The 14,129-nt window shown below is 33.8% G+C and overlaps 2 protein-coding genes, 2 non-coding genes and 1 pseudogene across 4 annotated transcripts; all 5 read left to right on the top strand.

The window, feature by feature from the left end:
* Positions 1–1,540: 1,540 nt before the first annotated feature.
* On the top strand, positions 1,541–1,625 carry LOC114377751. The gene has a single exon (XR_003659188.1). It is a non-coding gene; the product is annotated as a small nucleolar RNA SNOR75 (small nucleolar RNA).
* A 94-nt stretch (positions 1,626–1,719) lies between these two features.
* Positions 1,720–1,792, top strand: LOC114377722. Its single transcript, XR_003659161.1, has one exon. It is a non-coding gene; the product is annotated as a small nucleolar RNA Z105 (small nucleolar RNA).
* A 2,294-nt stretch (positions 1,793–4,086) lies between these two features.
* On the top strand, positions 4,087–5,713 carry LOC114376048 (oxygen-evolving enhancer protein 1, chloroplastic-like). Its single transcript, XM_028333958.1, has 2 exons — positions 4,087–4,446; positions 4,800–5,713. The coding sequence occupies exons 1-2, from the start codon at positions 4,216–4,218 to the stop codon at positions 5,556–5,558; spliced, it is 990 nt and encodes a 329-aa protein (XP_028189759.1). The 5' UTR covers positions 4,087–4,215; the 3' UTR covers positions 5,559–5,713.
* Positions 5,714–7,862: 2,149 nt separating this feature from the next.
* Positions 7,863–9,989, top strand: LOC114375216 (CASP-like protein ARALYDRAFT_485429). The gene is made up of 3 exons (XM_028332985.1): positions 7,863–8,406; positions 9,377–9,509; positions 9,599–9,989. Exons 1-3 carry the CDS (start codon positions 8,276–8,278, stop codon positions 9,791–9,793), a joined length of 459 nt encoding a protein of 152 aa, XP_028188786.1. The 5' UTR covers positions 7,863–8,275; the 3' UTR covers positions 9,794–9,989.
* Positions 9,990–11,787: 1,798 nt separating this feature from the next.
* On the top strand, positions 11,788–13,800 carry LOC114374638 (annotated as a pseudogene).
* Positions 13,801–14,129: the final 329 nt, after the last annotated feature.

Consider the following 14,129-nt stretch of genomic DNA (forward strand, 5'->3'; position numbering starts at 1 on the left):
ATACATACATACACTTAATTAACAAATCTCTATTGGTGACACAGTTCAGCTAACTAGTCATTTAATTGCTTCTAATGAAAGTTTCTCCATGCTAAAGCGGAGACCCAAATAACTGGAAGTACTTGTGGTCGGCGAAAGAAAGGAAGCCGCAAAGGCTTCTTCCTTTACTGAGAAGCAAAATACATTATTGGTGCCCTTGTCTTGTTCAGGAACAATATCCTTGATTTTATTCTTGCTTTGGGGAGTAGGTAGTAGTAGTCAAATGGATTATTTCCTTTGTGTTCCGCAATTCTACAGCCAGTCAGCCATCATTAATTGCTGTGGAGGGACTCGTCCATAGTCCAATTCTTTGAACTTTCTAGGCAAGTTGTCTCATCTTATGTTTTTAGTATTATTGATAATTGAGTAGAGAACGTGCAATTGAAAAATGACAGTCCAAGTCACCGAGAACAGGGAGGGACCTTATTCTTTTTTTACGATAAAAGGGACCTTCTTCTTCTTTCCATTATTATTCAACATCTAAAACGTGCATTATTCTTCACAAAACAACTCTTTGTCTAGGCAAAACAAAAACACATTTTACAGCTACACTGGATATGTATGTTCAAGTGACAAAATTTTGCCATTGATGCAAGAATGCTCTAAAAATTAAAGTCAAACATACTTTTGCACGAGCAAGACCGATACATTGGAATTTTGTTCACTGAAAAAAAAAAAAAAACACTAACAGCTGATATGATGTGATACCCACCTTGATTAATTTTATAGATCATAATTTTCTTTGGATTTCATCCATGATTGCTCGTGGCTGTGACACTGAGCAATCGTTATTGGACTTATTCGACTACATTTAAACCAGAGGAATAAAGGCCTATCACCCAACAAATATTTTTTTTAGCAGCGATATTCATTCACTGAGAATATGGTGAGTTGCCGTGAAATAGGAGATAAGAAGGGAAAAAAAAAACAAGTGATGCATATTGTAAATTACACAAATTAAAAAAACAAGTAATAAGTAATGCGATTAAAAAAGGAGAGAGAAATAGAAAAAGAAACAATACAGTACCAATTAGATGAATAATTATTTTTTCATATTTCAAATAATATGAACGCAAATTAAGTTTATGAAAATTATTTTGGTATGGAGGAAGAGTATTTTTTGGGTACAATTTTATGACCGCAAATTAATTTTGTGAGGACAATTTAGCAGGCCGACTTAATTTCTACGGAACATTTTGTTTACGTGGTCCATTGACAATGTTCGGCCCAATTTGTCCCCGGTAAAGGCCCATTAAACTTTAACGTTTTAGACAAAACCCTAATACCTTGAAACGGAACCCGGGGGCCTATAAAATTGAAGCATATTCTGAAACTCAAAGGAACCATGGCCACCGTTTCTTTCTACCAAAACCAGCTTATGTATTTGTTCTTCTGTTTGTAAAATATGTTTTTGTCATCGTTACTTTTATATTTTCTTGTCTGATGTTTTCGATTTGACTATTGTTGTTTTGACGGAGGAAGGGGATGTGAGATGTGGTTTTCTCTGTGATGATGAAAACGATGACGAGTCTGATAATCCATTCTTTACAATACTGACGACAAATCGAGGCATTTGTCTGAGAGGATTCCACTCTTTCTTCCGTTTTTTATTTTTTTGGCGTTGTTTAATTTTATGCCTGTTGTTTGTTATTTTAAATTTTATTTTGTGCCTTTTGAATCTAGGCATGGTGATGATTGTTTATTGTCATCTGATGAATCATTTGATGAATTCCAAACCTCCTACTCATTCTGAATGCCTATTGTTTTTTCGTTTTAGTGTTTTTTTTTTATTTTTTATGGAGAAGGTAGAGAAAGACGATATGGTGGCTGTGATGAGAGGTACATTTTTTTTGTGTTGAGATTATCGATGATTGCATTTCAAGCACTTTTGAGCTACTACTGTCTTTCTCTCTACTAATTGCATTCCTGGACCGTTGATTTCAACAGCAATGGTCTCCGATTCCTGCATATGTAAAAACAACAATTTTGGGAGATGGGTCCTTTTCTTTTTAGTTAGCCTATAAAATGAACTTCAATTCAATTTTCCCAATAAAATGATTTCCCCCAAAGCTGGAAGTTTAAAAGAAATTTTTGTATTTATTTCAATATTTTCTTATGAACTGTTTTTAAAAACACTCCAACATATTAAAAAATTTATAGTAATATATTGCAAGTTTTAGGTTTTAGGTTTGGATCTTAATGTCTCAACATTGTAATTTTTAAAAATAGTTGGACAAATTACAGTTTTTGCAAAAGCAACACTTGGGCACAGTAAGTTTTTAACATTCATGAGTAAGGTGATGCAAAAAGATTATAAAAAACATGGGACTATGAAAAATTGTTATAAATAAGAAAAACTTGCATGGTAGAGCGATTAGCTTTATGGGACTGCAAATCTTCTTCAAACTCCCATTTGATGCTTTACATCATAAAATCTCTCATTTTAATTTACTGCATAAAATTAAAATATGAACTTATTAAATACTAATTATTACCTTGAGCGTTTTTCTTGCAATGGAAATATATACGACTAAAATGAAATACAATTTATAAAATTATTAAAACAAACGTTTGGCAAAATCAATAGCAACTTCAAACTTTATTGAAGCTGCTTATTTCACTATTCTGATTAAACTCAATTTTATGGTTGTGTAGAGAAAATTAAACTACCGTTCCTAACCCAAACTAAGCTATGCAGCTTATGATAAAAATTGGGACAAGTGAATTACACCTGAAACAATAACTAGTCATCATCCAAAATCGAGTCCACTAATTAAAATATTATCCATGCACTATTTCATCAAAAAGTAAGGTAAAATATAAACATATGAAATAACTTAAATGAACAACTTACTGGCTTTGCCAAATTTTACTACTGGAGAGAATCACTTAAGGTGTCACAGCTGGTTCCAAATCTGGATAAAGTAAGAGAGTTGTGTAAAGCTCTAGCAGGTAACATGAAACTCGCTGATATTTCACATATACACTATTGGAAATAATGATCCATAAAATAATATCTATTGGAGATAATGAACAAAAGGGATTGGTCATAGAAAGATATCTTCTGTTATTTTTTTTAATGCTTAACACTGTTTGTGGATAATGTTAATAAAATAATTTTTTGAATTATTTGATATTAATATGAAATATTCATTAATTATTTTAACTCATTTTTGTTGGAAATTTAATTAGTCATTTTTAGTGAAATTTTCTTTTTAATTATATTTTTTTTATTCACAAAAAATCAATTAAAATCTTGCTTATGAAAAATCAGCTTAAAAAATAACAATTTATAAATAAAAAGCAAATAACTGTTCAGAATGTGAGGTTATTTATAAAATTTTTCGACTAAAGTTTTTAAAACCGCTACATTAAAGACAAAAAAATTCGTTTATAATACATAGCAGTGAAATTCATTCGATGTGTAAGCAAAGAGGTGAGAAATAAGGTAGGTGAAGATAAAAAATAGGAGTTAAAATAAATAAGAAATAAAGTGGAATTTAAATGTGTATGTTTAATAAGAGATAGAATAAATATAAATAAGAAAGTTAATAAATTAAAATGAATAATAAATAATACAATAAGATTTATAATTTTTAAATGAGTAAATAATCGCTCTTAAAACTTTTGTGAAATGATATAAATTAATACTATTTTTTTTAGCATTACAACAACTTTCTTTATAGGAAGTATTGTCTAATATATAAGTGAGTAACTTTTCTTACAGCGAACACATGTGGTATATAAGGACCGTTAATATAATAATTTTAAATAATAAGGGGTATTAGTGTAATATACAAAGGTATTAGGAATAAAAAAACTGATGTTATTTATAATTAAATTTTTTGGTCCTCTAAACATCGAAAATAATTTAGGCTCATATTATTTTGATTCAGCTTGACAAACAAAGGGGTAGTTGTTGGAGATGGTGTTAATTAATAACTTGATCCGAATTGAGAAACTTCGGACGTGGCAACAAGAAAACCATTGACATTAGCTTGAGTCATCCAATAAGAGTTGGCCTTATCCTATCGGAAATCTTACTCACAGCAGAGCCACCAAATACTTGTGTTGTGTCGATTCTCTGCCATCCATGATCCATCACTTACAAACTAGTACTACTTGCTTTCAATAAAAACAAAAACACACTCTTTGGTGACCACAACAACAATAACAATGGCTGCCTCACTACAAGCTGCAGCTACCTTCATGCAACCCACCAAGGTTGGCATAGCCTCTCGCAACCTCAAATCTACACAATGCATTTCTAAGGCTTTTGGCTTGGAACCTGCTGCAGCTAAACTCACTTGCTCCCTTCAGCCTGATCTCAAAGAATTTGCTCAAAAATGTGTCGACGCTACCAAAATTGCAGGATTCGCCCTTGCCACCTCTGCTCTCGTTGTTTCTGTATGTCTTTCTTTCCCCTTCTCCCTTAATTTGTTGAATTATTCTGAAATCATATAACAAACTGCGGCTTCTATAAACTACACAATCTTAATTTTAAATATCGGTAACTAATTTACTTATTAAAATTGAGATGTCTTAACTTGCTAGTTCATCTAATAATATATTGTGATGCTTGTTGAGTGGGCAATTTATTTATTAAAATTGATACTACATCTTAATTTAACTGGGTGGCATCATGCATGACTAAGTGAGAATGTTGTGCAATAGATTATACAAGTAAATGGGAGAGAAATAGACACAAAAATAGTTGTTATTTAAGAATAGCACAAGTGATTGGTGTTGTATATATTCAGGGAGCAAGTGCAGAAGGTGTTCCAAAAAGGCTAACCTTCGACGAAATCCAGAGCAAGACATACTTGGAAGTGAAGGGAACTGGAACTGCTAACCAGTGCCCAACCATTGAAGGTGGAGTGGACTCATTCGCCTTCAAGCCAGGGAAATACAACGCCCAGAAGTTGTGCCTGGAACCAACTTCCTTCACGGTGAAGGCAGAGGGCGTGGCCAAGAACGCCCCACCCGAATTCCAGAACACCAAGCTCATGACTCGTCTCACCTACACCCTGGACGAGATTGAGGGTCCCTTCGAGGTTACATCCGATGGAACCGTGAAATTCGAGGAGAAAGACGGAATTGACTATGCTGCTGTCACTGTTCAGCTTCCCGGGGGAGAGCGTGTGCCATTCCTCTTTACCATTAAGCAGTTGGTGGCATCTGGGAAACCAGACAGCTTCAGTGGGGAGTTCCTAGTGCCTTCTTACCGTGGTTCCTCTTTCTTGGACCCCAAGGGAAGGGGTGCCTCAACTGGTTATGACAATGCTGTTGCTTTGCCTGCTGGTGGCAGAGGAGATGAAGAGGAACTTGCTAAAGAAAACAACAAGAGTGCTTCTTCTTCCAAGGGCAAAATCACCTTGAGTGTCACCAAGACCAAGCCTGAGACTGGTGAGGTTATTGGGGTCTTCGAGAGTGTTCAGCCTTCTGATACTGATTTGGGGGCTAAAGCTCCTAAGGATGTTAAGATCCAAGGCATCTGGTATGCTCAGCTTGACTCATAGACCCTTTTTCTTAATGCTGTATTTCTACTTTCTTGTAACTCCCCCAGTTGGCGAAGCACTCAGAGCGTTATCACGTGTGTATATTATATTGACTTCGATTATAATGCTTAAAATTAAAAATGTCCAACTTACCTTTTCAGTTTCACTTCTGCCAACTATTAATTATCAACGTATACGTGTTTCTGATTGCCCTTGAGTGCTTATTTTTGTTGGGAATATAGCTTAGATTGTTTAAATGAACTGAATGACATGTTGGAGAGTCTGTCATTGAAACCCCAAGTTGGATCAGTTTATTCAACCTGGATATTCTGATATGGTGTTTATTCTTTCCTACTTGGTATGTATTGCTGGATTCACAACAAAAGAAAACAAATGTAACTCTGGTTCACCAAAAAATGGTGGAAAGAAAAGCTCAAATCTGTTTTTAATATGAACTTTTACGCACATTATAAATACTATATTTTCAACTAAAATGCTTAAATTTGACAAGAACTACCATACTGGATGCAAACTGCTTATTGTAACAAAAGAGAGTACAACGACATTCGGTTTTATAAACATCTAAAGGTTACGCAAATAATTGTGAGAGTTTTGAGCTGTAAAATCATAAATGTATAACTTTATGCCACCAATTTTTGGTGTGTTGTCTACGTTGTTAGAAATCTTCAAACCAAAGGCCATGCTTCGGGTTAAGACTTAATAGTTTGGAGTTTTCAAATGAAAATCCAAATCGCACTTTATCTTGCACATCCATATTAATCTAAGAGTAAACCCTGGAGGTAATTCGAAAAGAATTCCTTTGTATCGGTCTTACGCTAATCTTAACATGAGAGGAAAATATATCATTTTGTTGTTTTCATGATTGGCCGATTGATGACTGAAATCCAAAGTAAATTTTAAAAGAGATTTTTTAAACTCTAGATGAAAGAGTTATGTGTTAGTATTTTTATCAATATATATGACATTTTTATTTTATAAAAAATATTAACAAATAATTATTTATTGATCAACTTAAAGCTTCAAACTTCAGTGCCCTTAACTTTGAACCGACCAGTCACCTATCTAATAACTCCCGTCACTGCTTTGTTCTTGTAACAATGTGCAAGAAGAAAAGAAATATCGACATACAAAACGAAACAATTATTATTGTTGTTGTTTCATATCTTTTGGTTCCTATTTTTTTTTTTTGAATTTTTTTAGTTCTTAATCTAAATTTTATTTGCTCTTAATCCTTTAACAATTTTGCTCTTTACCATTAAGTATTACCATGGCAGTTACATTGTGAGCTACATAATTTGTCAAATTTGATGTGACATTTAAGTTTGAGATTTAAGTTTGAGGAAGAAAAATTAAAATGGAATAGTTTAGGTTATATTTGGTAAAATTAGTTAGAAAAATTAGTTTATTAAATTATATGTTCGTTAGCTGGTTGTTGAAATAATTAAAAAATATAAAATGACTTGAAAAATATTAAAGCTATGATTTATTTAAAAAAATAAGTTGAAAATTTAATAAATACATTAAGAATAAAAAATAGAAACTAACATTTTTAAAAATATTACTTCAAGGAAAGTTTGAAAAAATATTAAAAACAACTCAGAAGTTAATAAACAATTAGTTACCAAATAATCAAATAAGTTTTTAATTAATAAAAAAATTAAAAATTAATTAAAATATGTTGTCAGATTTAACATTTTTTCTGGCAAGTTAGATTGGAGATAAAGGTTTTCAAGAATTCAAAGATTAAGGGTTATATAATTTTGGTGTTTTAAGTTTTGATTCATGGGTTGGGTCATTTGTAATTTTCCTTTGCTTACTATTTTATTTTATTTTGTCATATTTATTGTTTTCATTTTTTTAGGATGCTAATTTTTATGATATGTATATGTAGAAAATTTCATACAATATTAACACAAATACTGTACTTTTGTATGGTTAACAAATTATAAATGACCAAAGTCAAACAATTATTAATTATATCTCAATCTATAATTGATGTACAATAAATATATATAGGGGAGTCAAACTTGGATATCAAATTCTACTTGTTTTTTGTTGTTGTTGTTGAATATATCAAATTCTAGTAATTTACACACTGTTCAATTGTGAGCTATACTAGTTGATAGATGTAAATTGGTATTTGGCATTGATAAATTAAAGGATAAATAATTATTTATTGTTTTTGAAAATATGTAACAGTAATAAATTTTTTTTTAAAAGATCAAAAAATAAAATTTAATTGAATTTATTTATCCTAAATTCAATTATTAAGATCCGGGTGGGTATCCGAATACAATCCGTGTTCGCGTCGACTGAGCACATTCTACGTACTCGACAGACAAATCATACACTTATCGATTCCATCCCTGTCGTCGTCTCTCAACTTTGCGTATCAGAAGACTTCATTTTCTTCTGCATTTCACCGTAAAAGAAAAAGCAAGAATAAAATTAAATTTACCATTTTGTCTGTGACACTGTGTCTTATGCTCTTTCTGTATTTTCCTTCCACATCTATATTCGTTTCACATTCATAATTTCATATTCTAACCTTTCCTTTTCCTTTCTGTCTGCACCTGAGTTTTCATTTAATTAATTAATTAATTAATTTTTTTGTTTTATTTGCCAAAATGATTTTCTGATTGGTTTTTGATGTTAAAAGGAAACCTGGGGCATGTTTCATGAGCCTATCTTGCAGGACTAAAGAGTGAGTGAGAGTGATGGAGGAATTGGCAGGGGCGTTTGGCACCAGCGCCAGCTTTGCTCTTCGTTTGGGTCAAACCGTTTTCTCTTCTTCTTCCCTTCTCTTAATGTGTTTGGACGTTGGTTTCTACTCCTACACTGCTTTCTGGTACTTCACTTCTAATTTTGATTCATACTTGTTGATTTTATTGCCTTTCCTTTCCCTCCCTCGAAACATGCAAAAAGTAAATTATGTTTCCCATCTTTTATGAGTTGTAAACATTTGATAGATAGAAAGTAGAATTACATATTGATGTGTTGTTTTCAAAATATGTCAACTGCTACCTGAAATCAAAAGAATCAATGATTCCTATAAGTTTGTGGGAATTAAAAGATTTGATTCATTATGCTACTAAAAAATACAATTTGCAAAGGTGAATGAATGTTGGTATGTTGCAGATTCCTTCTTTATGCTTTCTAGAGAATAGGAGCAGCAGTATATTCTCAAGAAATTGCAATTAGGAGCCTTGAAATTGCTTTTCTGCAACGTTAGGAGGGTTCTTAGAAACATTATGTGCTATTTGTCCAAAGAAAGTTTATGTACGCCAATTGAGGAGAAATTGCATTGAAGTGGTGTACTAACAAACTACGAGGCCTAATCTCCATAAGTAAGTTGAATTTTGGAAATTAGTAGGATTTAGCAAAGGAGATAGAATGAACTGAGTTCTATTACTTTTTAACTAATGTTTAACCTTTCATTAGGTGAGGTTAATGTAAAATTGTACTTGCCAACATCTTTTACATTCCCCACTTCAGAATCAAAGTGGAATTGTTGGTATAATGCCAAAGGAGAAGAGGCGTTTCAAATTTTAAAATTTGTCTGCACCACTAAAATCATATAATAGTATCTGACACGATTTGGCTGTGATAAAAGAGTGCAATACCTTGTACTATGTTTGTCCATGTAGCAATTTCGTAATTTAATACAGAAGGAAAAAGATTTAGGTATACGGATGCCCTTATATCTTAAGAACTTATATTGGCGTGTCTTGCAGTTTATTCTATCAAGTTTATCGTATATGCATGTGCCTCACCTGGGGATTCTTAACTTTTTGTCTTCATATCATGCTATTCCACAGCTATTTGGTAACAGTCATGGGTTTGGTAATTCCATGGAGCATAACATTGTTGGTGGTAGATGCTTACTCTGTCTTCATACAGTATTTACCGGTTCAACGAAGGCTCATAATGATTATCTTTTTTGGAGACATGGTACGTGCAGCTTGTTTCTAAGACTAAATTAGAGACCTCATTGTTAATTTGTTACCATACTGCACTAAGGATATTTTTCTCTGCTCCAGATGTTGTCATGTCTGTCACTAGCTGCAGCATGTTCTACAGCCAGCATCGCAGATCTTCTACTTGATGCTGGAGGATCACACTGTCCACCAAAGCTATGTGGTAGATATCAATTGTCTGCTGCAATGGCCTTCTTGTCTTGGTTTCTTTCATCTGTTTCCTTTCTTTTCAATTTTTGGCTATTCTCTTCTCTGTAAAATATCTTGCTTCCTGTTGATTTGTAGATAAATGAAAAGGGTGCAAATGACAAAGTCATTTGTTCTTAGGCATATATATTTTTTGTTCCCTGAGAATAAAATTTTGATGACCTCTGTGATTAGTCAATACTCAACAATGTAATAGTTGCTCTTTCAATGCAAGGGAAATATGGAAGGTTTATTTCTTGGCTCTCAACTCTCAAGTGCTACCTGCTTTTCTTCTGCATCTCCCCCAATTTTCTACTTTCCTTTTTTTGATAGTTATAAAACATGAACTCCCAATATTTCACAAGGACAATGTTCACAATCAGAAATGACACCATTGGGCAGAAATTTGTTAACAGACGAGACTTGGGAGACTCCATGCTGATCAAGTACAACTGGTTTCAACTCCTGGATTTATAGCATGACTTTCAGGATGTGCATGCCTGCAATTTGTTAGCATAATACTATAATCATGTTATAGATGTGAAACTAAAAATGTTAATAAAAGGAATTATATACAGTATATTTTTAGAAAAGCAATATATTTTTTTTTATGAAGGGAGGGGGGTTCAAAATTGTTATTGGTATGAACTTGGGTGGTTATTATTTATTAACTCTTAAATATATAAGTGGTATCTATTATACTGGCTTATCCAACAAATAATTTTTTACTATAAATAATGACTAATATTGAATCTTGATGAATCCGATTAATTTCTATTATCATCTTTTTTTATCTGTGTTTAACATTACTATCTGAAAAACCAGTAAACTTTTATATCTACATGAATATGATAGCTACGCAGAACTTAAAGGAAATAATATAGAAATTATAAGGTTTTTATGCGAACAGGTAATTCTCAGATGACATTATTCAGCTTTGAACGACAATCATGCGACAAGAAATAGACTAGACATTCAAACCATCCTTAACGTAATCATCGTTTTATATTTTGTATAGTTTGCGATTAAACGCAATTTGGAATTTTTGTTATTAATCATTCCTTTTAATTTGTCAATCAAATACTTTTGATTTGACATATATTCTTTTCTATATATAAAGTCTTAACTTTATGACAAATAAACAAGGTAAAATTTAGTTTTTTTTTTAATTTAATCATTTATCTTTTAAAATTTTTATTTTAATCCTTTATTTTAATTAAAAGATTCAAAATAATCTTTTTATTATGAAAAATTTAAAGCTGTTAAAAGTATAAAATTATCGACTGTTAAAGATTATCATAAAATAAAAAATTTTCTTTGAATGTGTTCATTCTGTAAAGGCAACAACAATATCTAGGAACCCAAATGAAGAACATAATCCAGAGCCAACATGAAGAACACAACCCAGAATAAATCAAGAATCCCAAATTGCAACCCAAAATCCCCGAGTCACAAATCATAACCCCAAATCACAAATTCATCTCAGCAGGTTACGATAGTTTTGAAAAGGAGAGAGGTTCAGGGGTTTGGCAGTGACAGAGATCGGAGTCAGCGGTGGCAGAGGGAGGCCGAACATCTCGTCCACAAGCATGACTTCAGTAGTTTCGGAGGCTCGTGTTCTTGAAGCATACTCCGCACACCCTAGCCATGTCAGCATCGTTAAGGGAAACATGCTCCCCATCATCAATGACATTATGACCGTTGATTCGATCGCCGACGACCTTAGCACCGACAACCTCGTTCCGTTGCTGGGTTCTGCGATTCGAATAAGCTTCTTGAAATTGAAGGAGGACGCGAATAAGGACGAGGTCTTGAGCGCGGTGAAAGGAATTCTTGAGAATTTCAAGCAGATTAGTGAAGGTCGAAAGTGAGGTTAGGGATTTGAAGAGGAAAATTGGAGTTCTGGAGACTAAGCAGATTAGGTCCGAGGAGGAAATGAGAGGTACATATTACAACTATAATCATACACACGCCGACACACGAAATATGACAAAATCTCAGACACTGTAATAATTTTTTAATTAACGACAGAAAAATGAATGCATAGGATTGGTACAAATACAATAACCTTGGGAACCTGATATCAGGTTAGATTTGATGTTCTCCGCTTTGAAACTGAAACCTGCGAGCGTTGGTTCCCGCCTTTTTTGTGTTGGCTCTCTACAAACAAAAATCAACAAAATCATATGGCACCAGTTGAAGTCACCAAGTCACCAAACCCTTCACCATCTCTTGGACCAATGTTTCTCCATGAGACAACTCAAGCTTGTCCATGCCCAGATCATCCTCCATGGACTCGCAGCCCAGGTTGTCACACTGGGCAAGCTAGTTTCTCTTTGCGTTCAAGCGGGAGATCTCCGTTATGCACACCTCCTGTTCGATCAAATTCCCCAACTCAATAAATTTATGTACAATCATTTAATAAGGGGCTATTCGAATATTGATGACCCAATGTCTTTGTTGCTCTACTGCCAGATGGTGCGTGCTGGCCTTATGCCAAACCAATTCACCTTCCCCTTTGTCCTCAAAGCCTGTGCTGCCAAACCCTTCTATTGGGAAGTTATTATTGTTCATGCCCAGGCTATTAAGCTCGGAATGGGGCCTCATGCCTGCGTGCAAAACGCAATTTTGACTGTGTATGTTGCTTGTCGTTTCATACTAAGTGCATGGCAAGTGTTTGATGATATTTCTGATAGGACTCTTGTGTCCTGGAATTCCATGATTGCTGGGTATTCTAAAATGGGCTTTTGCAATGAAGCCGTTTTGTTGTTTCAAGAAATGCTACAGCTCGGAGTGGAGGCTGATGTATTCATTTTGGTTAGCTTGCTTGCTGCTTCCTCAAAGAATGGTGATTTGGATTTGGGAAGATTTGTGCATCTTTATATTGTTATTACTGGAGTTGAAATTGATTCAATTGTGACCAATGCCCTCATAGATATGTATGCCAAGTGCAGGCATTTGCAATTTGCTAAACATGTTTTTGATCGAATGCTCCATAAAGATGTTGTTTCTTGGACTTGTATGGTTAATGCTTATGCTAATCATGGGCTTGTTGAGAATGCTGTGCAAATTTTTATTCAGATGCCGGTGAAGAATGTGGTTTCTTGGAATTCAATAATTTGCTGCCATGTTCAAGAAGAGCAGAAGCTGTGAAAGTTTTCCACAGGATGTGTATTTCAGGTGTGATGCCTGATGATGTAACTCTTGTTAGCATTCTTTCATGCTGCAGTAACATGGGTGATCTGGCATTGGGAAAACAAGCCCACATTTACATTTGTGATAATAATATTACAGTGAGTGTGACGCTTTGTAACTCCCTAATAGACATGTATGCAAAATGTGGTGCTCTTCAGACTGCCATGGACATCTTGTGGATGCCTGAGAAGAATGTGGTGTCTTCGAATGTTATTATTGGAGCACTTGCTCTGCATGGTTTTGGAGAAGAGGCAATTGAGATGTTGAAGAGGATGCAAGCTAGTGGACTCTGTCCAGATGAGATTACCTTCACAGGGTTACTTTCTGCCCTTAGTCACAGTGGTCTTGTGGACATGGAGCGATATTACTTTGACATAATGAATTCTACTTTTGGGATTTCTCCCGGTGTTGAACATTATGCATGCATGGTTGATCTTTTAGGGCGTGGGGGGTTCCTAGGAGAAGCAATAACCCTAATACAAAAGATGTCCGTTTGGGGTGCTTTGCTTGGTGCTTGCAGGACCTATGGGAATCTGAAGATTGCTAAGCAAATCATGAAGCAGTTGCTAGAGTTAGGACGATTTAATTCTGGGCTTTATGTGCTTCTCTCAAACATGTATTCAGAATCTCAAATATGGGATGACATGAATAAGAACAGGAAAATAATGGATGACAAGTGGGATAAAAAAGAGCAGGGCGATTAGCTTCATTGAAATCGATGGCTTTATCAATTCATGGTGGATGACAAAAGGCATGGTGCTTCAACTAGTATATACTTCATATTGGATCAATTAATGGGTCATCTAAAGTCTGTAGAATATCCATGTAAATATTATGATGTGGATGAAATTTACTACTCTAGCAATATTTAATTCAGCCTCAAATTTTTTGGATGGAATCAACATCACTTTAAATGACATATTGTCGTCTTCTATTGAAACAAAAAGAAAACAAAGTCAACTTCTTTCATGTATATAAACCATTATGGTGTTATATCTTGATTCTTTTAGTATCTCAAAATTCGGTTAAGTTAATTTTAAATTGTTAAATGTAGACGTGAATTTAAATAGTTAAATTAATTTAAATTATATATTTATATTGAAATAATTGTTTTTTCAACATTGAAATAAGTAGGAGCTTATATTCATGATCCGACATTGTTAAGATGTTGATTTGTAATGAAAGCCTACATGTGTTGGCGGTGTTGCCTAGT

Source organism: Glycine soja, chromosome 11, assembly GCF_004193775.1.
Source record: "Glycine soja cultivar W05 chromosome 11, ASM419377v2, whole genome shotgun sequence".
Taxonomy (NCBI): domain Eukaryota; kingdom Viridiplantae; phylum Streptophyta; class Magnoliopsida; order Fabales; family Fabaceae; genus Glycine; species Glycine soja.

What these genes read in the sequence shown, in the direction of transcription:
- LOC114375216 (XM_028332985.1), top strand. Translation starts at nt 8,276, where the DNA reads ATGGAGGAATTGGCAGGGGCGTTTGGCACCAGCGCCAGCTTTGCTCTT. An exon ending in TACTCCTACACTGCTTTCTG is followed by an intron (nt 8,407 to 9,376) that starts GTACTTCACTTC and finishes GCTATTCCACAG; the next exon opens with CTATTTGGTAACAGTCATGG. An exon ending in TTATCTTTTTTGGAGACATG is followed by an intron (nt 9,510 to 9,598) that starts GTACGTGCAGCT and finishes TCTCTGCTCCAG; the next exon opens with ATGTTGTCATGTCTGTCACT.
- LOC114376048 (XM_028333958.1), top strand. Translation starts at nt 4,216, where the DNA reads ATGGCTGCCTCACTACAAGCTGCAGCTACCTTCATGCAACCCACCAAG. An exon ending in CCTCTGCTCTCGTTGTTTCT is followed by an intron (nt 4,447 to 4,799) that starts GTATGTCTTTCT and finishes GTATATATTCAG; the next exon opens with GGAGCAAGTGCAGAAGGTGT.